Source organism: Crassostrea angulata, chromosome 10 (genome assembly GCF_025612915.1).
Source record: "Crassostrea angulata isolate pt1a10 chromosome 10, ASM2561291v2, whole genome shotgun sequence".
NCBI classification, from domain to species: domain Eukaryota; kingdom Metazoa; phylum Mollusca; class Bivalvia; order Ostreida; family Ostreidae; genus Magallana; species Magallana angulata.
This window is the reverse complement of record NC_069120.1, coordinates 22,792,490-22,810,000: the sequence shown is the minus strand read 5'-3', so window position 1 is coordinate 22,810,000 and position 17,511 is coordinate 22,792,490. Positions and strand designations below refer to the sequence as shown.

At 32.5% G+C, this 17,511-nt stretch overlaps 2 protein-coding genes across 2 annotated transcripts in view; both read right to left on the bottom strand.

Moving 5' to 3' along the window:
- The window catches only part of LOC128164693 (aconitate hydratase, mitochondrial-like), a 12,921-nt gene extending 10,915 nt beyond the window's left edge, over positions 1 to 2,006 (bottom strand). Inside the window, exons 1-2 of the mRNA XM_052828676.1 lie at positions 1,865 to 2,006; positions 1,469 to 1,534 (exon numbers count right to left, since the gene is read on the bottom strand). Of these exons, the coding sequence (XP_052684636.1) occupies positions 1,469 to 1,534; positions 1,865 to 1,894 (96 nt within the window). The 5' untranslated portion in view covers positions 1,895 to 2,006. The remainder of the gene's footprint in view (positions 1 to 1,468; positions 1,535 to 1,864) is intronic.
- A 1,415-nt stretch (positions 2,007 to 3,421) lies between these two features.
- LOC128165762 (VPS35 endosomal protein-sorting factor-like) lies at positions 3,422 to 16,203 on the bottom strand. The gene is made up of 25 exons (XM_052830585.1): positions 16,145 to 16,203; positions 15,145 to 15,235; positions 14,423 to 14,614; positions 13,974 to 14,103; positions 13,568 to 13,776; positions 13,081 to 13,165; positions 12,897 to 12,974; positions 12,652 to 12,796; positions 12,435 to 12,528; positions 12,193 to 12,270; positions 9,621 to 9,790; positions 9,380 to 9,491; positions 9,058 to 9,174; positions 8,869 to 8,922; positions 8,541 to 8,684; positions 6,883 to 6,968; positions 6,568 to 6,648; positions 6,297 to 6,459; positions 6,128 to 6,205; positions 5,335 to 5,449; positions 5,014 to 5,153; positions 4,577 to 4,742; positions 4,160 to 4,278; positions 3,749 to 3,895; positions 3,422 to 3,551 (listed from the first exon to the last, which is right to left on the bottom strand). Exons 1-25 carry the CDS (start codon positions 16,159 to 16,161, stop codon positions 3,453 to 3,455), a joined length of 2,910 nt encoding a protein of 969 aa, XP_052686545.1. The 5' UTR covers positions 16,162 to 16,203; the 3' UTR covers positions 3,422 to 3,452.
- Between the last annotated feature and the right edge of the window lie 1,308 nt (positions 16,204 to 17,511).

Here is a 17,511-nt window from a genome sequence, read left to right as displayed (position 1 = left end):
AAGAACTCAATTCATTTTGATAGATATTGATTGTCAACAGATAAAACCCAAAACTTTTTAAAAATGATTGGGATATTTTATGATAATGCTGTGAATGTATATGTTTTGTTTGCACTTACAATTTATCTTGGACAATTGGAAAGACAAAGAAAATTTGTTTACTTTTGGGATTTAAACAATTTCTGCATGTTATGAGATAAGGGTAGTTTATTTCCCATTTCAAGGGACGCAATGACTGTTCATTGACCATACATATGTATCATTTTCTTGAATCATGAAAGTGTGGAATAAATGGACTTATCTTCATTTGTGTTTTGCAGCATTTAGTCTTTGAGAAAAATAATCTACAACTTCATACACAAAATATATGCCATATGCCATGAAAAACACAGAACCAAAAAAAAAAAAAAACCTCCCAAAAACACATACAGTCCAAAGTCTCGACAGTTTTGTTCAAATTAAATAAAGCTACTATTCAATTGAAAGCTCATGTGTATATGAAGTGGCATTGGCAATGCCTGTCTTTGGTTACATTGTTTAAGAACTATACATTGGTGTAAATTGTTGCATAATCAATCCCTTAAGTAGGGCCTTATCATCTGAAGGGACATGAAATAAAAAGATCAATTAGAGACATTAACCAGATATTACTGTACAGTAATAGAATAAGATGTAATACATCTATTTATCATAAACTTTAATAACAGGGTTTTTTTAACACAAAGGTAGACTAGTCCATGTATGAATATCAATTCCCTATAAAATGAGTAAACAAGTACCGGTAAAATAAAATAAAATGAAATTATATCAAAAATTGTACTCTCATACTTCGATCATTAGGGATTTTAGTCTTTAATAAAGGTGAAATAAAATTTCTGATTGCCAAGGCCATTTACAAAAGTGTTTTCACAGGAATTTCATACATAGAAATTAACTACATTGACCATTAACTTTACAGACTGAAGCTGCTAGACATATGCCTTTGGGTATTTCTTGTAAAATTGTTTGAAGCAATATTCTAAACACACAAACAACAGCTTTAAATTGAAGTAAAACTGAAGATTAGCTAGAACAATAACTTGTGCCAAGTTTTCATGCTTCACTGCACATTGTTCACTGGACAATCATGAAGAGAACCAAGCCATCATCATTTGAGTATCTACTTTGTTAACACTATTCAGGATTCTTTCTAGGAACTTACTGTATTTATCAATGGTTTAAAAGACATATACAGAGGGAACTACGTGTAAAACAGTAATAGTGATATTGAATTGACCTTCAGTTCAAAATTGAAATTCAATTTGAACCAAAAAATAAGATCTGGTTGATACAAAAATCAACAAACAAAATCAATCATGTACACTTTAAAACACAATATTTTTTCAACAATTTACAGACTTTATATGAAAATATTTTCTACATGTACATGCACATTAATTTTGTTGAGTGGAAAATTTTATTTTGTTACCTTTTTGGCAGCAGCTGCACTTGACCCATGGAAGAGCCTCACCTGAGCCTGATGCCCCAAAAGGCCCTACAAATACAATATTTTAAAATGTATGTTGCCCTAAATCACCCAGAAAACAAAATGTAAGGATGGAGGTTTGGAGGTTTTGAGACCAAAAAACCAAGTTGAGAAACAAGAAATTTAGAATCAACGATTTTACAAAGCAAATTGTAAGTGTGATTTTATTTGACATTACATTTAAGGACAAGTGCCTATCAGTTCGGTACTGATTAACTTTGAAAACCAGTCTGCACTGGAACATTGAAAATTGCACAGTGAAAACGTTACAAATAAATTTTAATCGAAAGAATAGTCAGTAGTCTTATCAAACAATACACATGTATCCCAAATACTAACTTTTTTTAGCGTGTGTCGTAGCAGACCCATTTTCTTCAATCTGTTGTGATGCTCTCCCGCAACAGTGAAGGACAAACTAGAGAGCGTATTCAAAAGGGAAGTTACTCTATATATAGCTTTGAAAAGTTTTAAACAATTCGTACCAAGTTGAGTTTTATCCTTCATCTTTGCAATATGATCAATAATTTCATCATAGTTAGATGATTCCATTTTTGTATTCAAAGTTTCAAGCTGTATATTACCAGAGATATAATAAAGTTATTTATGTCTCTGATATTACAAAAGCGTATTAGTGTCGCACTGTAAGTTTTTTTCTTTATAATTCCAACTTTAAAGTAGGAATTTCAAACTTTAATCTTAAAATTTCTAACTTTAAAGTTGATTTTTCCAACTTTAAAGTTGGGCTTTTCCAAGTGATCATTATTAGCGCCATGTATATATACAAATTCAAAGGCTTAAATTAATTGTTTTGATCTTAATTGTCTCTGACAGTGCTGCATTTAATTGTATTTTGTCTAAATAATATATTTTTCTTTGTTTATAGGTCAATGCTTTAAAAAGTTTAATAGACCTGTTAAACAAAACGGCTCTCTTATGGATTTCCTCCCTGCTTGGTTACATTGAGATAACATTTATTTGATTCAAAATTATTTCGATATCTGATAATGTACATGTATACATTTAAACGTTTTAATCTTGTATATTTATACGAAAACTTCTAGTTCAGACATATGTAATTACAATAGTACTGGCGTGCCAGTATAAGTTTATGGCCAGTTTGCCTGTCATATAATGTATACTGTTATATTTACAAGAAATAAATTCAAACAAAAAAGTTTGAAAAATCAACTTTAAAGTTGTAAACTCCATCTTAAAAGTTGGAATTTTAAAGAAAAAAATCAAAAAAATGTGGCACTTATATGCTTCCGTAACATAAACCATCCTGCGACAACTTATTTCTGAGCCAACTATCAGAACTATATTACAGCGAATTACAGAATACCAGTAGAGTTTTAAATAGCTTCTTGGATTGCTCAATAGGGTATTCAGTTGGGTCAGCATGTTACCACATTAGGTTTAAATCTAGGTCCTGTGGTTACTCAGGTGTAGCTAGATTGTTATTTTGCATTCAACCGGGCCGTTCATATTGCACTAAGAAAACCTGTAGAACATTTTCTCCTATTGTTATTTATTCTATTCATAGATTTTAAAAAAATGTTCACTGGACAGCACTAGATTACATAGAGTTAATGTTTTCATCAAATTGAGTGAAAACATTAATGATAGACTACATGTAAAAGACAGGCCAAAACAATATATTTCTCTTTTTCCAGGAACATAGAGAGAAAAATCCCCCTAAAACTGCAACACCAACATAAATAAAAAGCCTCACCTGTGCAAAGTTTGAAAATTTATTTAAAACAGGAATTGAATCATTCACACACCATATTTCACTTTTAATTTACGCACCAGGTATAAATGATATACATGTAGCTTACAATACAAGAAAAGATATATACTGGGGGGAATATGCATAATATTTTACAAGTCATTAACTGTCATTTTAATTTCTTTGTACAGAATTGCACTATGTTCTGGATTCCAGTGAAAGTTTGCTTGCAAGCTCAGTGTATTCTCTGATGGTAGATGCTGCTGCTTTACTCTTGACACCATTTAAACAGCGAACCTAACATAATAAACATACATTAATTCATGTTTATTTTTTTCTTAACTTTTGTGAGACAAAAATTGTATACAGTTATTCAAATTGTTGCTTTGTAAAATCAAAGTTTAAATCAGTATGTACATGTACCATGTAATTATATGGACATGAAATAAAAAAAAATATATATCCTGTATGTGCAAAGTTTATTAATCCCTTACCATTATTTTGGTGTCCAATTCTCCATGTTTTTGTGCTAGTCCCCAAAGTTTAGTGGCCAGAGAAAATAAACTTGGCTCCCTGATGTCCCCATGACACACAATGGTCTGAAATAACTCCAATGAAACTAGACACTGTCGTTTGTACAACTGTGAAGAAAAATATAAATGATGCCCAGTGTAATAAAATTAAAAAAGAAAAACAAGGTCCCTGCACTAAATCTGCCATTCAAAGAAGATGGATTTAAAAGGAACAATCTGTAAACAAGAAAACTTTTCAATTTTTCACCAGCTAGCGATGCAAGAAGTAAATTAAGAGTAAATTAAGAGTTCAGCATAGCCATATATAAAATATTTAATGTAATAACTCTCTGTACATGTTCATTAAAAAAATATTTAAAGAGCCATACAAACCTCAGATTGTGCTAATGTTTTGAGATAGCTTAAAACTTCTTCCACCAGTGTACTGCACATGCTTTTTAATTCATTCAAAAATTTGGGGTCCGACCCATACATAGAATCATTGGAATCAACTAAAATTATGAAAAAAAATTACAATATCTTTTGCATACAGATAGAAGATAATCATAAACAAAATTAGCAAAAATATATAGAGTAACATACATCCAAATATTACTTTTCAATTAATTCTGCATGTAAAAGCCATATGCTCCACATGTAATCAGGTGCAAAGTCAAAAGTATCTTGTGTTAAACCTCTAGAATGTGAGTGCATATATCAATGTGCCAAAAAAGAATGCAACTAATATTTACAATTCATTCCAATAACTCTTTACTTTTAACCTTATAACAACAGCATGTTAACGTGTACCTCTGTCTGCATGATATAGGTACGAGTCCTGACTCATGGCGGACAGTAGAGCCAGCACTCTGGTATAGACCAGCACCTTGTAGTCAGTTTGTGTCTCCCACAAGTAGTTCTGTAGAATGTTTAGCAGACCACGCAACAAGTACAGTACTCCTGCATCTGGATTATCCTGTGATTAAATGGATGATAAAATTACTTTAGCCCTAAACATATTTGTAATGTTAAGGTAAATTTATAAAAGCATGCACTATTTGAATACTGGTACATGTGCATGTATATCTACAAGTATGTATAAATTCTAATAATTTCCCAGAGTTTTACAGGTACATGTACATTGTACTAGCATATCCAAAATACAAATGTAGTCTAATGTACGTAATCTTATATCATGACTGAATACTGATGTTCAAATAACATAAATAACCAGTTTGAAATCTTACAGGAACAATGAGTAATGTAGACAAAAAGTTATAGATGTGCTCCACCAGTATTGGCTCCGTAGATCTGGTCTTACCATCTACCTGCAAGGTTTTGGGAATCTCGGGGATCAAAGAGATGAAAGCCTTGAAGAAAGCATCAGCTGTTTGAGAAAATTTGAAATTCTTTAATAGTGATAGCAGCACGCATGCAATTATGAACAGTGCATTTTAAGGTACACAATAAACTCTGTCATTTAAATTAAACCTGAACAAGCATAATGTGGAATCATTTTAACTCGTGGGGACCAATTTTTGTGGATTGCTCCCGGGTGGCAGACATACCTTGACTGTAGCACTGATTTAAGAGAGCACACTGCCCAGACAGGAGGTATAGTTGTAGCTGTGCCACGGAGGACTGGATCGAGGGAATGGTGATGAAACAGTAGGCAGCACAAGCCTGGAAATGAAACACCAGATTAAATGACACTTGTCACAAATTGTCTAAATGTATCTTACTAGGTTTTTAGCATAAGTGAGAGTCAAATCTATTAGTTTTTCATATTTATTTAAAAATGAAGATACAAATGCATTTTAATGTACTGTGGCTTCATTAATACATGTACTATGTTTTTAGATATCAATTTTTTAGGATTTAGTAAAATTTACTAATCAAGGATACATGTACAGTAAAACACAGTTATAGCAAACACACTTATTATAAATTGACACTTACAGTGAAGTATGTCATTCCCCATGACATTATAATATGCTGTAAACTTGATGAATATAATGAATTACACTTATAACAAAGGGAAATCATCCGTCCCTGGCACTTCATTAAAAGCATGTTTTACTGTATGTAAATAAGTGGTCCTACTTTCAAATTGTTGTTATATTTCTCCCTTTAATAAACATTTGATTTTTAAGGATTACCTCAGCAACAAAATCTTCCAAACTTAGTTTTACTGTTTAAGAGGAATAAAGCCAAAATCACAGTATCTCAACCTATATTTTACAAATATGTTCCATTTCAATTTGATTTTTTTTTCAATATGAATAAATTTTTGTATCAAGGAACATGCATCATAAGTATTTAGAATGCATAAATTCATTTTCATTCTTGCTAAATACATACCCTGACAAAGTTTCCAGTTTTTCTGGAGTGGTTTCCCTTGACAACTCTCCTTGTTTCCATTGATAAATCGTTCACATTCTGAAAGTTTATAGCATTAACACACTGAAAGTAAAGTGTTTACAGGAAATGTAACTATATGAAATTAAATAATGGCCATATACATCCTTACTTGTATAAGTTGAACCAAGACTTGATCAAGGTTACTAAATGATGATCGACATTCCACATAAAAACTCAGCTGTTGTTCAAAATCTCTCCCAAAGGAAATATTACGGATAAAGCCAGCGATCAGGTTGCTTATCATTTTTCTCTCATCATCCAGTGTGAGAGCACTGAAATCAAGGAATATGTGTAATTAAGTTTAAGGCCACTTTGTAAAACTTTTTTCAGTCAAGCCACACTCAGCGGTAAATACATGTACTCCATAAAAGTAAACTCACTTCACAGAGTCATGCATGGTTTTACAAACAAACATAGTGGCGTTGATTATCACAGGATCATTCGTTGGTTCCACCTGATGCCTGAAAGAATATAAAAAGAGTTTGATTGTAACTTCATACAATGTTAATTAAATTTTCAAAATCAAAAGATTTGCCTTTTATCCTAACCATATTATAATTTACAGATTTTAAAAAGGGAATTAAGAATCTTTGTGAAAATTTTCTTTGCAAAGCGCAACGCTTGATGACATTTGTAGGTACATATATTGAGTAAAACTGTTTTAAGACTAGTGTAATGGAGGAATATTAACTTACTTTACAAAAACTTCCATGATGTTTTTGCACACTTCTACTTTAACTGACTCTTTTTGAAACATGTCAATGAAAGGTAAAAATTTGTCCTAAAAAGGAAAATAAATTCTATTAAATGTCATACATGTACTGGTAGATAACAATCGTGAAAGCTACTCAAAAACTAGAACTGTCCTAATGGGACTAATACCCCCGCTAGGCTAATTTCAAATGGGACAAATAATTGAATTGAATAATAATTAAGGTTTGGAACACATACAAAAAAAAAATTCTAGAATTGTAAAAAAAAAAAAAATAGTTAACAAAGAAAATTTAAAATCAAAATTGTCAGAATTTCACCGTTAATACATATCTATAACAGTAATACATTTACAAATGTATGTATCTGATGATATATTTTTTTAATTTAATTGATTTAAAGAAAAACCAACAAAATGACAATAACCCCTCCCTTTGCAGTGAATAGAAATACCAGTAGCCAAGCAATGCTCTTCTGTTGATAAAACTTTCAATATCTTTCTAATAAGAGTCTTGATAGATGCAATTAGTTGTTTCAAATTTTCCTCACTTTCTCCTATGGCACAATTGAACTCCATATCAGAAAATTGATCCCATAGGACTATGATTTTCTTTGATGAGCTTGTTAAATTTAATAAACTCCAAAACATTACCATAATTACCATACTATGTAAAAATATGTAAAAAAGAAAATTTAATATTACAAACAATTTTAAAATTGCCAAAACACTACAATCATAACAGTAATTTTGAATTTCATTTAAATTAATGCCCAATAGTGTCACTTCATCAAATTACTTGACAAATAAATTTAAACAACCTCTAAAAATAGTTTAACTTCTTTATTAATAATTATAATATTATTTATTTCCTTATAATGATAGACCTTTTGGTTTACATGAAACAGTTTTAAAATAGCCCCAAAACCATCACCCATTTTACAGATTATCAATTTCCCCTAAACACATGCTCCAACTGAACCATGGCTCAGATAATGGCTCCCTTGGGACAAATGGATTCAGCCACACTTGTCTTTGATGTTCTCATTAGCTCCTAAGAATTTATCATTGACAAACAAAAACTTTGCATTGTCAGTTGATAGAATACTTATAAAAAATATTTTTTTTTTTATTAATTAAGACATAAAGACAAAAAACTCCATCTGGATGTATTTATATAAATATATTTTAGAGTGTTTTCTATTAATTAATTAATAAAATCTGTAAGGATTACCTCCCTTACTTTTCAAACATTAGTGTACAATATATAGAATAAGGAAAATGAAAACTGTCATAAAATCATTAAATCTTGTCTGATCTTAAAAAAAATTGCAGGTGCACATCTTCAGATGGTGTTCAACATATGTACAAATTTTCAAACTGTTCCATGCAGTAATAAAAAATTCTATAGGGGGGACAAAGTTGCGTCTACAGACAGACGGACAGACGGACAGACGGACAGGGTGAAACCAATATACCCCCCTAAACTTCGTTTGCGGGGGTATAATAAAAAGTAAACATAATAAAAATTAAATCTTCAATGCAGATGAATTGTACTCTTTTTTTTTTTTTTTTTTACATGCAGACGTCACTTGAGGGTGCATAAATTATTTTTTTCCTCTGGTTTCCTGTACCCAGACTTACTATGGAAAAGAGGACAGAGAAATCGTGTATGTGTGCCAGTATTTTGGTAACCACAGACTGTAGCTGGGGGTAGAAGTCCTCAAACGCCCGATCTGGAGTCATGTGTTTAATTATGTCGGCTAGGATTTTGTTCACTTCCTTCTTCTACAAAATGTCAGAAATCAGAGAATAAGTTTGATTAAAAAAAACAAGATTTTTAAACATGTTCATGATCAATACATGTGCATCTGGTGGGTACAATGTGAAAACTTTCTCCTCTGTAATCCAGGTTCACTTCATAAATGTAGGTGTATTAAAAACAATTAAAAGTGTTTCACTACATACTAACCCCAAAGTGTTTTACAACATACTCTATCCAAATCTCTGAACAACCAATATAATCCTGAAAAGTAAAAATTAGACAATTTCAAACATACATGTAGGATAAGAAGGAAATATACATGTAGACTATAATCCTTTTAGATTTTTTGAAAGAAAAAAAAGACAAATATTTTCATCAGTGCATAGAAGAACTTACTGCTGGGTTTTTTAGTTTCATAACTGTCTTCCAGACTTCGTTAAGTACAGTGAGCTGCTGGTCTTCTGGTGGGTCAGCCATTACAAGACAGAGGCCCAGAGTTCTATACAGGTAATGCTACAGTGAAAGAATCATTTACAATGAGAGAAACATGTACAAATACACAATGAGTGTCAAATTCAGAAATGCTGACACATTCACCATTTATCATAAATAAATCCTTCTCTTGACAAAAACCACAAATTAACAATTCTTGCAACTTCTCTGGTACACAGAAAAATCAGAAAAATGAAAAAATTTGGTCAGAAGACAGGGTGTTTACCTTTGGAAATCCTGTATCTTCACACTCCTTGATCATGTCAGTAAATTGCACAGCTCTAACAGCAACAAACTCAGGTTTGAATGCTGAAATGATGGAATTCAGGAGCAAGGCACTGAAGATAAAGAAGAAGGCACAGTAAGACCTACTGCAGGGTTTATTGGCACATATGGTAAAATTAGTTTATCTATCCACATACATATATACCAAGATACAAATATAGATTATTACATATATGCCGTACCTATTACAATGTTTCTTAGATTTTTGGAGTACTTCCATCAGAGTTTTTTCTGAGGATTTGTTGGCCAGGCACTGGAGAAGCCAGTCCAGAGCTGGAGAGAACAAGGTGAGGTACCTAGGCATCTCCATCTTCTGTACGGCCAGAGTGTTCTGTACCGTGTCACTATGAACCTAAGAATATTAGGAAACTTTTAATAAAAGTTCTTTTTTTAATAATGAAATCCATATTAACTTCAAATTTTCTCCATACGCGGGGGTGTTAAGGAAGATATGGATTCTGAGTTACATGTAATTTCGTGAAATCACAAATCTTAGTTATTATGTACATAGTCAATTATCTAAGCAACGAAATGTAGACCAAAAGCAAATAAAAATACTGAAAACAATTTTTTTTTCAGAAATAAGTTTGTATTACGTAGATTTACACATTGATGACGTCACGACTAAAAGTTGAATGTCGTGTGAATTTGATCGGAAAGCATTGTAAACATATTCATAATATAACTAATCTAAGAACTCTAATAAAATATTGTGGTGTGATTTATTAAGAATGGAACATAAGAATACTGGGAGAGATAATAGTTTTATCAATCATTCGCTAATAGGTATGTAAATTTGCTTTTATTTCTCGGCCAGGCTTTCCTCTGTCATTGTTTACGATATAAAAATCCGAGTAGAACAACACTACCCCGCATATATTAAACTTGGAATTTTTTATGTATCGTTAGTTTGATCAATGCTTAAATTGAAAAGTGCTGCTAGAATCCAATGTTGTGTGTTGTTTTGATGCAACTTGCCGTTTTCCCTAGTACAAACTTTATTAAAGTTGGGAAGGTTTTACGAGAACCGGATGAATAACTATTGAAACTAGAAAACTGACCAGTCAGGAAGGGCCCCGCTATGACAATTAATATAGAGAAGTGAAAAAAACTTTGAATTCCATCCTCTTTATATTAACAATGATGAAAAATAAATGCCCGGTAGAAGATGTAAAGAACTGGAATATATAGGATCTAGTGATTTGTAGTTGGATATGATTTTCATCCAACAATTAAAGTGTTTTTTTCTTGAGCCTTAGTGAGGGAATAAAACACACAAGTTGGATAAAAATCATATTATACTACAAATCATATGAGATTCTATTTATCCCATGTTTTATACACCGCAATCAATGTTTATACTGTTTATAAAATCTACATTATTTTACTTCATTATGCCTAGGCAAATCCCATTGTAAAGTCACAACTGTGGGATATCACAAAAATATCCAATGAGTTATATCCACGGGATAAAGTGGGTTAACATGGGATGAAATAAAATTTGTTAAAAAAACAAAGAATTGAGACCAATGCAATGATACCTAGGCTTTGCCTCTATTCAATAAATTATTATAAATCATTGTGTACAGTATTTTAACCAAAATAAAATATGAATATTATATTTTAAATCCATATTTCAAAGAATGTACACAATACTACACATCATTCAAAATTGACCTTAACTACAAAACAAAGTTCATTTGCAGACACAGGCAGTGCAGTAATTAATCTCAATGTGACAGATAGAGATAAAGCTTAGGATTTTCTTCCTGTGGAAGGTTAATTAATCCCAAAGGACAAATATTGCACAGCCTTCCATGTATACAATGGTAACATTCTCAGCAGTTATCTCTCTTTGCCCATTCATTCTCAGCAGTTATCTCTCTTTGCCCATTCTTCTTATGCATAGTTAGGAATCTACCCCACCACCCCAGCTCCAAACCAGAAGACATAGAGAACCAAACTTAGCATCAAAATATGTATTTCTGCCTACTGAACTATCATACCAAATTTGAACTTGATTGGGCAACCATAAAAAAAGTTATTAGAAAAAAACAGGAAATTTGTGGACGGAAGAGTGACAGACGGACGGACAGAAGGACGGACGGACAGAGTGATTACTATAGGGCACCCGCAAATCCTTGCGGGGCCCTAATAAGAAAAACATAGGACTCTAGCAGCAGTTTTGATTAAACTGAGATGTTTTGCCTTCACTTAGTATGTTTATTTTATTTTGGAAACCGCGGGGTAGTGTTGTTCTATCTCATTTTATGTTAAGGAATATACGTAAGCTATTTATAGTTGTCATGTGATAATGCACCAATGTGGCAGTAATGTACTACCGATTTTATTGCATTGACATCTATTTCAAAGGATAATACTAAGTTTTTGATCGTATTCAAAATAGTTATTTAATTTCACGATTTTGAATATAACTGTCAAAATAAGACGCTAAATTGCCAATATGCTTCCTTAACACCCCCGCGTAATCTGAATATAACGTCAGTGTATGTTACATGCACATAAAGTACATGTACATCATAATTTTACATGTACTAGTATAAATTCATTTTATGCTTTTTTTTATTTAAAATCAGAGCACAGGGGCATCGTATCCGCTCTACACTCTATGACATATATATAATAGTCATAGAGTGTAGAGCGGATACGATGCCCCTGTGATCAGAGAGAAAAACAATAAAAGGTATAATGTACAATACTTTCAATATTGTGATGGAGTCATCAGATACATACTTGACTGTAAGTTGTTAGGAAGTCATCAAAACAAGGCATTAGGTGATCTCTGGTTTGAGGGGCTACCAAAATACCAACCTATGAAAAAGAGGTCATCAAAATACATGTAAGTGAATGATGAATAAAATCTCCATCTTCATTAATTGTTTACTTTTGCAAAAATGCACTTACGATGAAAAAAAAATTCTCAAAAGTTGATTACACATCATTTATATCTGAAAAGAAATTTGTCAGCATCTTACCCTGCTCAAATAACATCTGGCATATATGGCCACCAAGGGATCACCTATCCCCCTGATCATATCTGCTAGTCTCTGTAAAGCATCGTTATACTCTCTGAATAAAAGAAATGAAATAAATGAAAATGGTTTATATTCTGTAGGATTTAATACAATATCATTTTGTTAGAACTAACAATAAATCAAAGATCAGCTAGTAATTATTTCTTAAATCACTTACCCAACATTCAAAAAACTGTAGCACTTTAAAATGGCAACTTCCACATAAAACCTTGGAATCAGTTCTCTTATTGAGGCAATTTTGAAAAACCAATTGCGACAGGTTTCTTTGGCACCTTCTGACACCATATCAGGTGTAAAATTATCTAAACAGAACGGTAATAATATTATGAAGACATAACATATAATTGCTAGGTACATCTATTATCACACTCACTCTACTCATTAAGAGTGCTATCATATCACCTGGTAATGATCTGGCTACTCCACTACCAGCTGGAATATAAACGGCTTTCTCCTTCAAACGATCATACACAAGTCTACCTGCAAACACAGTGTATAAAGATCTATACACAAATGAACAAAATAGCGTTATAATTGAAATGCTTGTATTCAGTGAATTTATAAAACCAGATAATGAAAGGTTTACCAAATGTGTCCAAGATATCTGTGACCAGCACAAATTTACTGGGATAGAACTGGATGACAGACACATCTGACAGGAGTTTGGCACTCTGAAGACACAGCATGAAAATGGATTACGGTAGAATGACATTGTTTACTTACAATACTTATAGCCTAATGTAATGGGATGTTTGGTCATTAGTGGAAAATAGCTCAATTGGTGAAGCACCTGGGATATTCAGGGAGCCCCGGTCTAAAACCTGAATGATTTTCCTTCCCAGCAAAGTATTTTCAAAATGATGTAAAGTTTCGATTAAACATGGGAAACTCGTTTTTCAAAATACAGTTCTTTTTTAATCAGGACAAACAGTTAAAGAGTCACAACCCTCCAAATAACCTTATAATCCATCTTATATGGTGTACTCACAAAAATTGATGATCTTATAAGCATTTAGTATATTTAATAATTCCATAGTGTGATCAGATCTCAGACATGTCCCATGCAGCCTCACCTGGATTACAATTTTGAGAGCCTTGACCCTCTGGTCATTCTCCCAGGCTGTGATCAGCTGTTGGTTCAGCTCTTCAATACGTTTGACATAATCCTGTTGACTTAGATTCAGCATCTCCTGTACTGATCCCTCTTCGAAGTCATCCAGCTGTTCCAAACGGTTCCGGACTTTATCAGTTACTGTTGTACTTGCATGACTTTTTATCACCACTGAAATTTTCATAGAATTCATCATACATGCACAAAACTACACAATTTACTTGTTTCCAACAATTTCTTCCAAAAAGACTTATTATTGAAATATTCAAATCAATTCTTCTCTTTTCTCTGTGCAAAATATAATGTGTTTTAATTGCTATAAATGAATCAGTTTCATGTTGAAGTTCATTTAATCACGATGGACTTACTTTTCTCCTTATCTGCAGAGGATAGAAAACTTGTAGTGATGGACAATTTTTCAGATGTGGTATATTTGGTGAGGATTCCAGCTTTTTTAGCTGACCACGGTTCAAATGTTTCATCCAATCCATCTTCTGACTTGAATGAAAAAAATAATTCCTTAATATTTGTACTAATTTTTTACATACTGTGGTTTCATTAATATTCAAGGGTATCAATTTTCGTGGATAAAGTGAAAATCACAGTTTCAAGGATACGTAAATTCGTGGCCAATGGCCATATCAATACAAAATGTTAATGAAAATTCCACTTCAATGAACATTTTATTTCGTGGAAGAACTAAACAACGAAATCCACGAAAATTGGTATTCAACGAATATTGATGAAACCACAGTAATGACTTGGGCTTCATGTATTAAGTGTCAAAAGGATTACATTAGCTTTATTAAAAACAAACTTTTGTTCTGGTGCCACGCGGAGCCTGGTCAATTCCTTGTGAGGCTATCTTAGACAATGGATCTGACCCTTCAAAAGACGAAGCTAGGGGACCTAGGCTACTCAAGGGATCAATAAAACTGGAAGACTTCTTCACATCCTCTGCTTTTTTCTTAGCTTGGGTTCCCCTTTTATCTGCTTTCACATCTGTAACCTAATATTAATCATGGACGAAAATATAAGATGACCAGTAATCATGTTTTGTTGATCATGAAGTTCCTCTGATTCTTACTCCTGACTTTAATTATGATCTGGTGAATCAGAGTGCGTGTATAATTTAAAGTGCAAAAATCTCTAACAGCTGGTACAGCTTTTTTTTTTTAACATATATGCAAATTTTTTTTGAGAATCTGGTCCTTGAAATGCAAGGATGGATAATTTCAATAATTATTCTACAAGTTTATCTAAACTCGCATGCTGTTTTTGTCTTGCAAACACTGCTTTATCACATATCAGCAAATGCAGCATCACTTCTAATTGATTTCCTTTCTACCAATTAATTTGTTTTACCCATGACATCACTACACAAGTACAGCATATCAGTCAGTATTCATACATATAGAAAAATCATTGGATTACAGCATTCTTGAGTTTCCGAAACCAGATTTGTGCAATAAATTAATTTGAATGCAAATGAATTTTCAGTAAATATCAATTGGGTCAGAGACGCCTTGCAGTACTTACAGTGATGCTCTGTAAAGGGTGTGAGAGTGCTGCTTCAGTAACTAATGACTTTCTCTGAGATTCTAAGTCATAATTACGCTGCAGTGGTTGCCTTGATTAAAAACAATAAAAACATGAAAATTAACATCCAACTCTTGTAATTGCATATCTGTATATTAACATCAAGGTGCTATAGGCAGGTCCAGTACAATCACTAGATTTAGCTAGGTAGCTTTATTTACCTACAAAGCTTTATTTACCTACCTGAAGTAGGTTTATTTAGCTACCTTTATGCAATTTCACATTTTATGTAACAGACAAAAGGTCATAAGGAATTGTTAATTTAATTATATTTGTACTGTGTAGTTTTATAAAAACAACCCAGAGCAAAAAGTTGAAACATTGCTGCATTTGAGCAGTTTTAAGGAAAACATGCATTTCTATTGTTTGATTAACTGTATGACACATTGTGTGTGATGAGGCATGAATAAGTACGATTACTTCATATTGTGCTAAATCATTACCAATCAATCATCATGTTAACCAGAACTGTTCTTCTTTGTTGTTCCATTTAGAAAATAGCTGTTCGGTAACACATAAACAGTTATACATAGCCCCAAAACATTTTTGCAAAAAGAGCAACAGTTTTAAGAGTGATTTTTTAAAGAATTGTTTTCAGATCAGTTCAAAGTTGAAAATTACTGCTGCACCTTAGTGCGACTTTTAGTAGAAGTGCCTACTTAAGGCAAAAGTATGGTTGAGTAGCTAAATAAACCTACTTCAGGTAGGTAAATAAAGCTATGTAGATAAATCAAGCTACTTAGCAAAATCTAGTGATTGTACTGGACCTGATATGTGGGCGTTTTTAAACACCTTTTCTCCAAATTCAAAATTATTTGTGTGCTTTAACCAAGAACCATATAAAATGCCACTAGATTTTGAAGTTTTACAAAGTTAGGTTTCATTATTTTAAAGCATGTCATGGTGATAAAACAAGTTAAATAGAATATTTCCCATTTACCATTCATAAGTAGCCATTTTGAATGTCACATGACACCATTGATACTTTTTCTGTAGTTTCGAACTTTTCTTTAAAAGGAAATTTTACAATATCTTTAATTAAATTCCATATGTATAACCAAAAGTGATTAGTAAAAATTCAAGCATGGCCCTTGTTTAAAATAAATATTACCAAAAATCAAAAAATCATTGTTTAAATCCGAAACTTAGAACTTTTGGTATGGCGGATGCGGGAGAAAACGAACTCTCTTTTCTTTCACAAATTACAGATGTGTTGAAAAGGTAAAGCAATATTTCAATTTTATGGTAATAGAAATTTCTTAACTGTATATAAAATGAATATAGTCTGTTTTACACGAAATAATTTTCCTGCCATCAATTGTCTCGCATGTGCCCGTTGTGACGACAGATGAACGATTTGCACGACAAAAATACTGATCAATTTTATGATCAGCGTAGAGTTGCCCCCTAAGTTAATATAAAGTGGTCAATATTCGTACTTATAACAATGGCATGCAAGGTTGGGCAATTTCTCTTTATTTTGATATTTGGCATGTTATACTCGGTGTCTAGTTTCTACTTCCACCAGTAATTGCTTGATATTTTGATGAATCATAAATTCCTTTGTGCCCAAACTACGTTCATCCACTAATTTGAAAAAAGTTATGTTATGAAATGTTCCCATTACGGCGTCAGGTTTCACATATAAGGCAAGAATACAGTTCAGTTTCCCAGTAAGGCAAATCTGTAACTCAGTTACAATTGAAACCAGACCGATGCCAATCTAATTAGAATTAAATCCTTCACGCTCCCGTATCTGGTATGATTTGATATGTCACAGCGACATATTAAATACGGGAGCGTGAAGGATCTAATTCTAATTAGATTGGACCGATGTAATAATCACTCTTCCTAATTTAAACTTTAACAATGCTTCAAGTTCTGTAACAGGCCAACTTATAATTTTTTCTGTGTCAGTTGCTAATTTCCTCAGGTGAAACAGTTGTTAAAGTCCGTCGAGCTCTCCTCGGTCAACATCCATTCATCAGCAGACAGTTTGTTACGTCTGTCATCGGTCAATCGACATTTAGAATTCTCTTTAATGTCGGTCGGCAGACCTTGCTCAGTGTTTGATAATCGAGGGATGATTCACCTACTCAAATAAATATTCAAAATTCAAAGTTTCTAAGAATTAATGTGACTGCTTTGTGTCGTTCAATACGGGTTGGGCCATCACGTTTCTTCAGCCGACGATACGAGGAACATTTGCTTGCCAGACCATTGTCTTAAGCATATATAGACCTTCTTATAAGATCATAATCATAAGTCAAAAGCAAAGGTCAAATTGGATCTCTTAGAAATCCAATT

What these genes read in the sequence shown, in the direction of transcription:
- LOC128165762 (XM_052830585.1), bottom strand. An exon ending in ATCATGGAAGTTTTTGTAAA is followed by an intron (nt 6,649 to 6,882) that starts GTAAGTTAATAT and finishes ATATTCTTTCAG; the next exon opens with GCATCAGGTGGAACCAACGA. An exon ending in CCTATATCATGCAGACAGAG is followed by an intron (nt 4,279 to 4,576) that starts GTACACGTTAAC and finishes TCATAATTTTAG; the next exon opens with TTGATTCCAATGATTCTATG.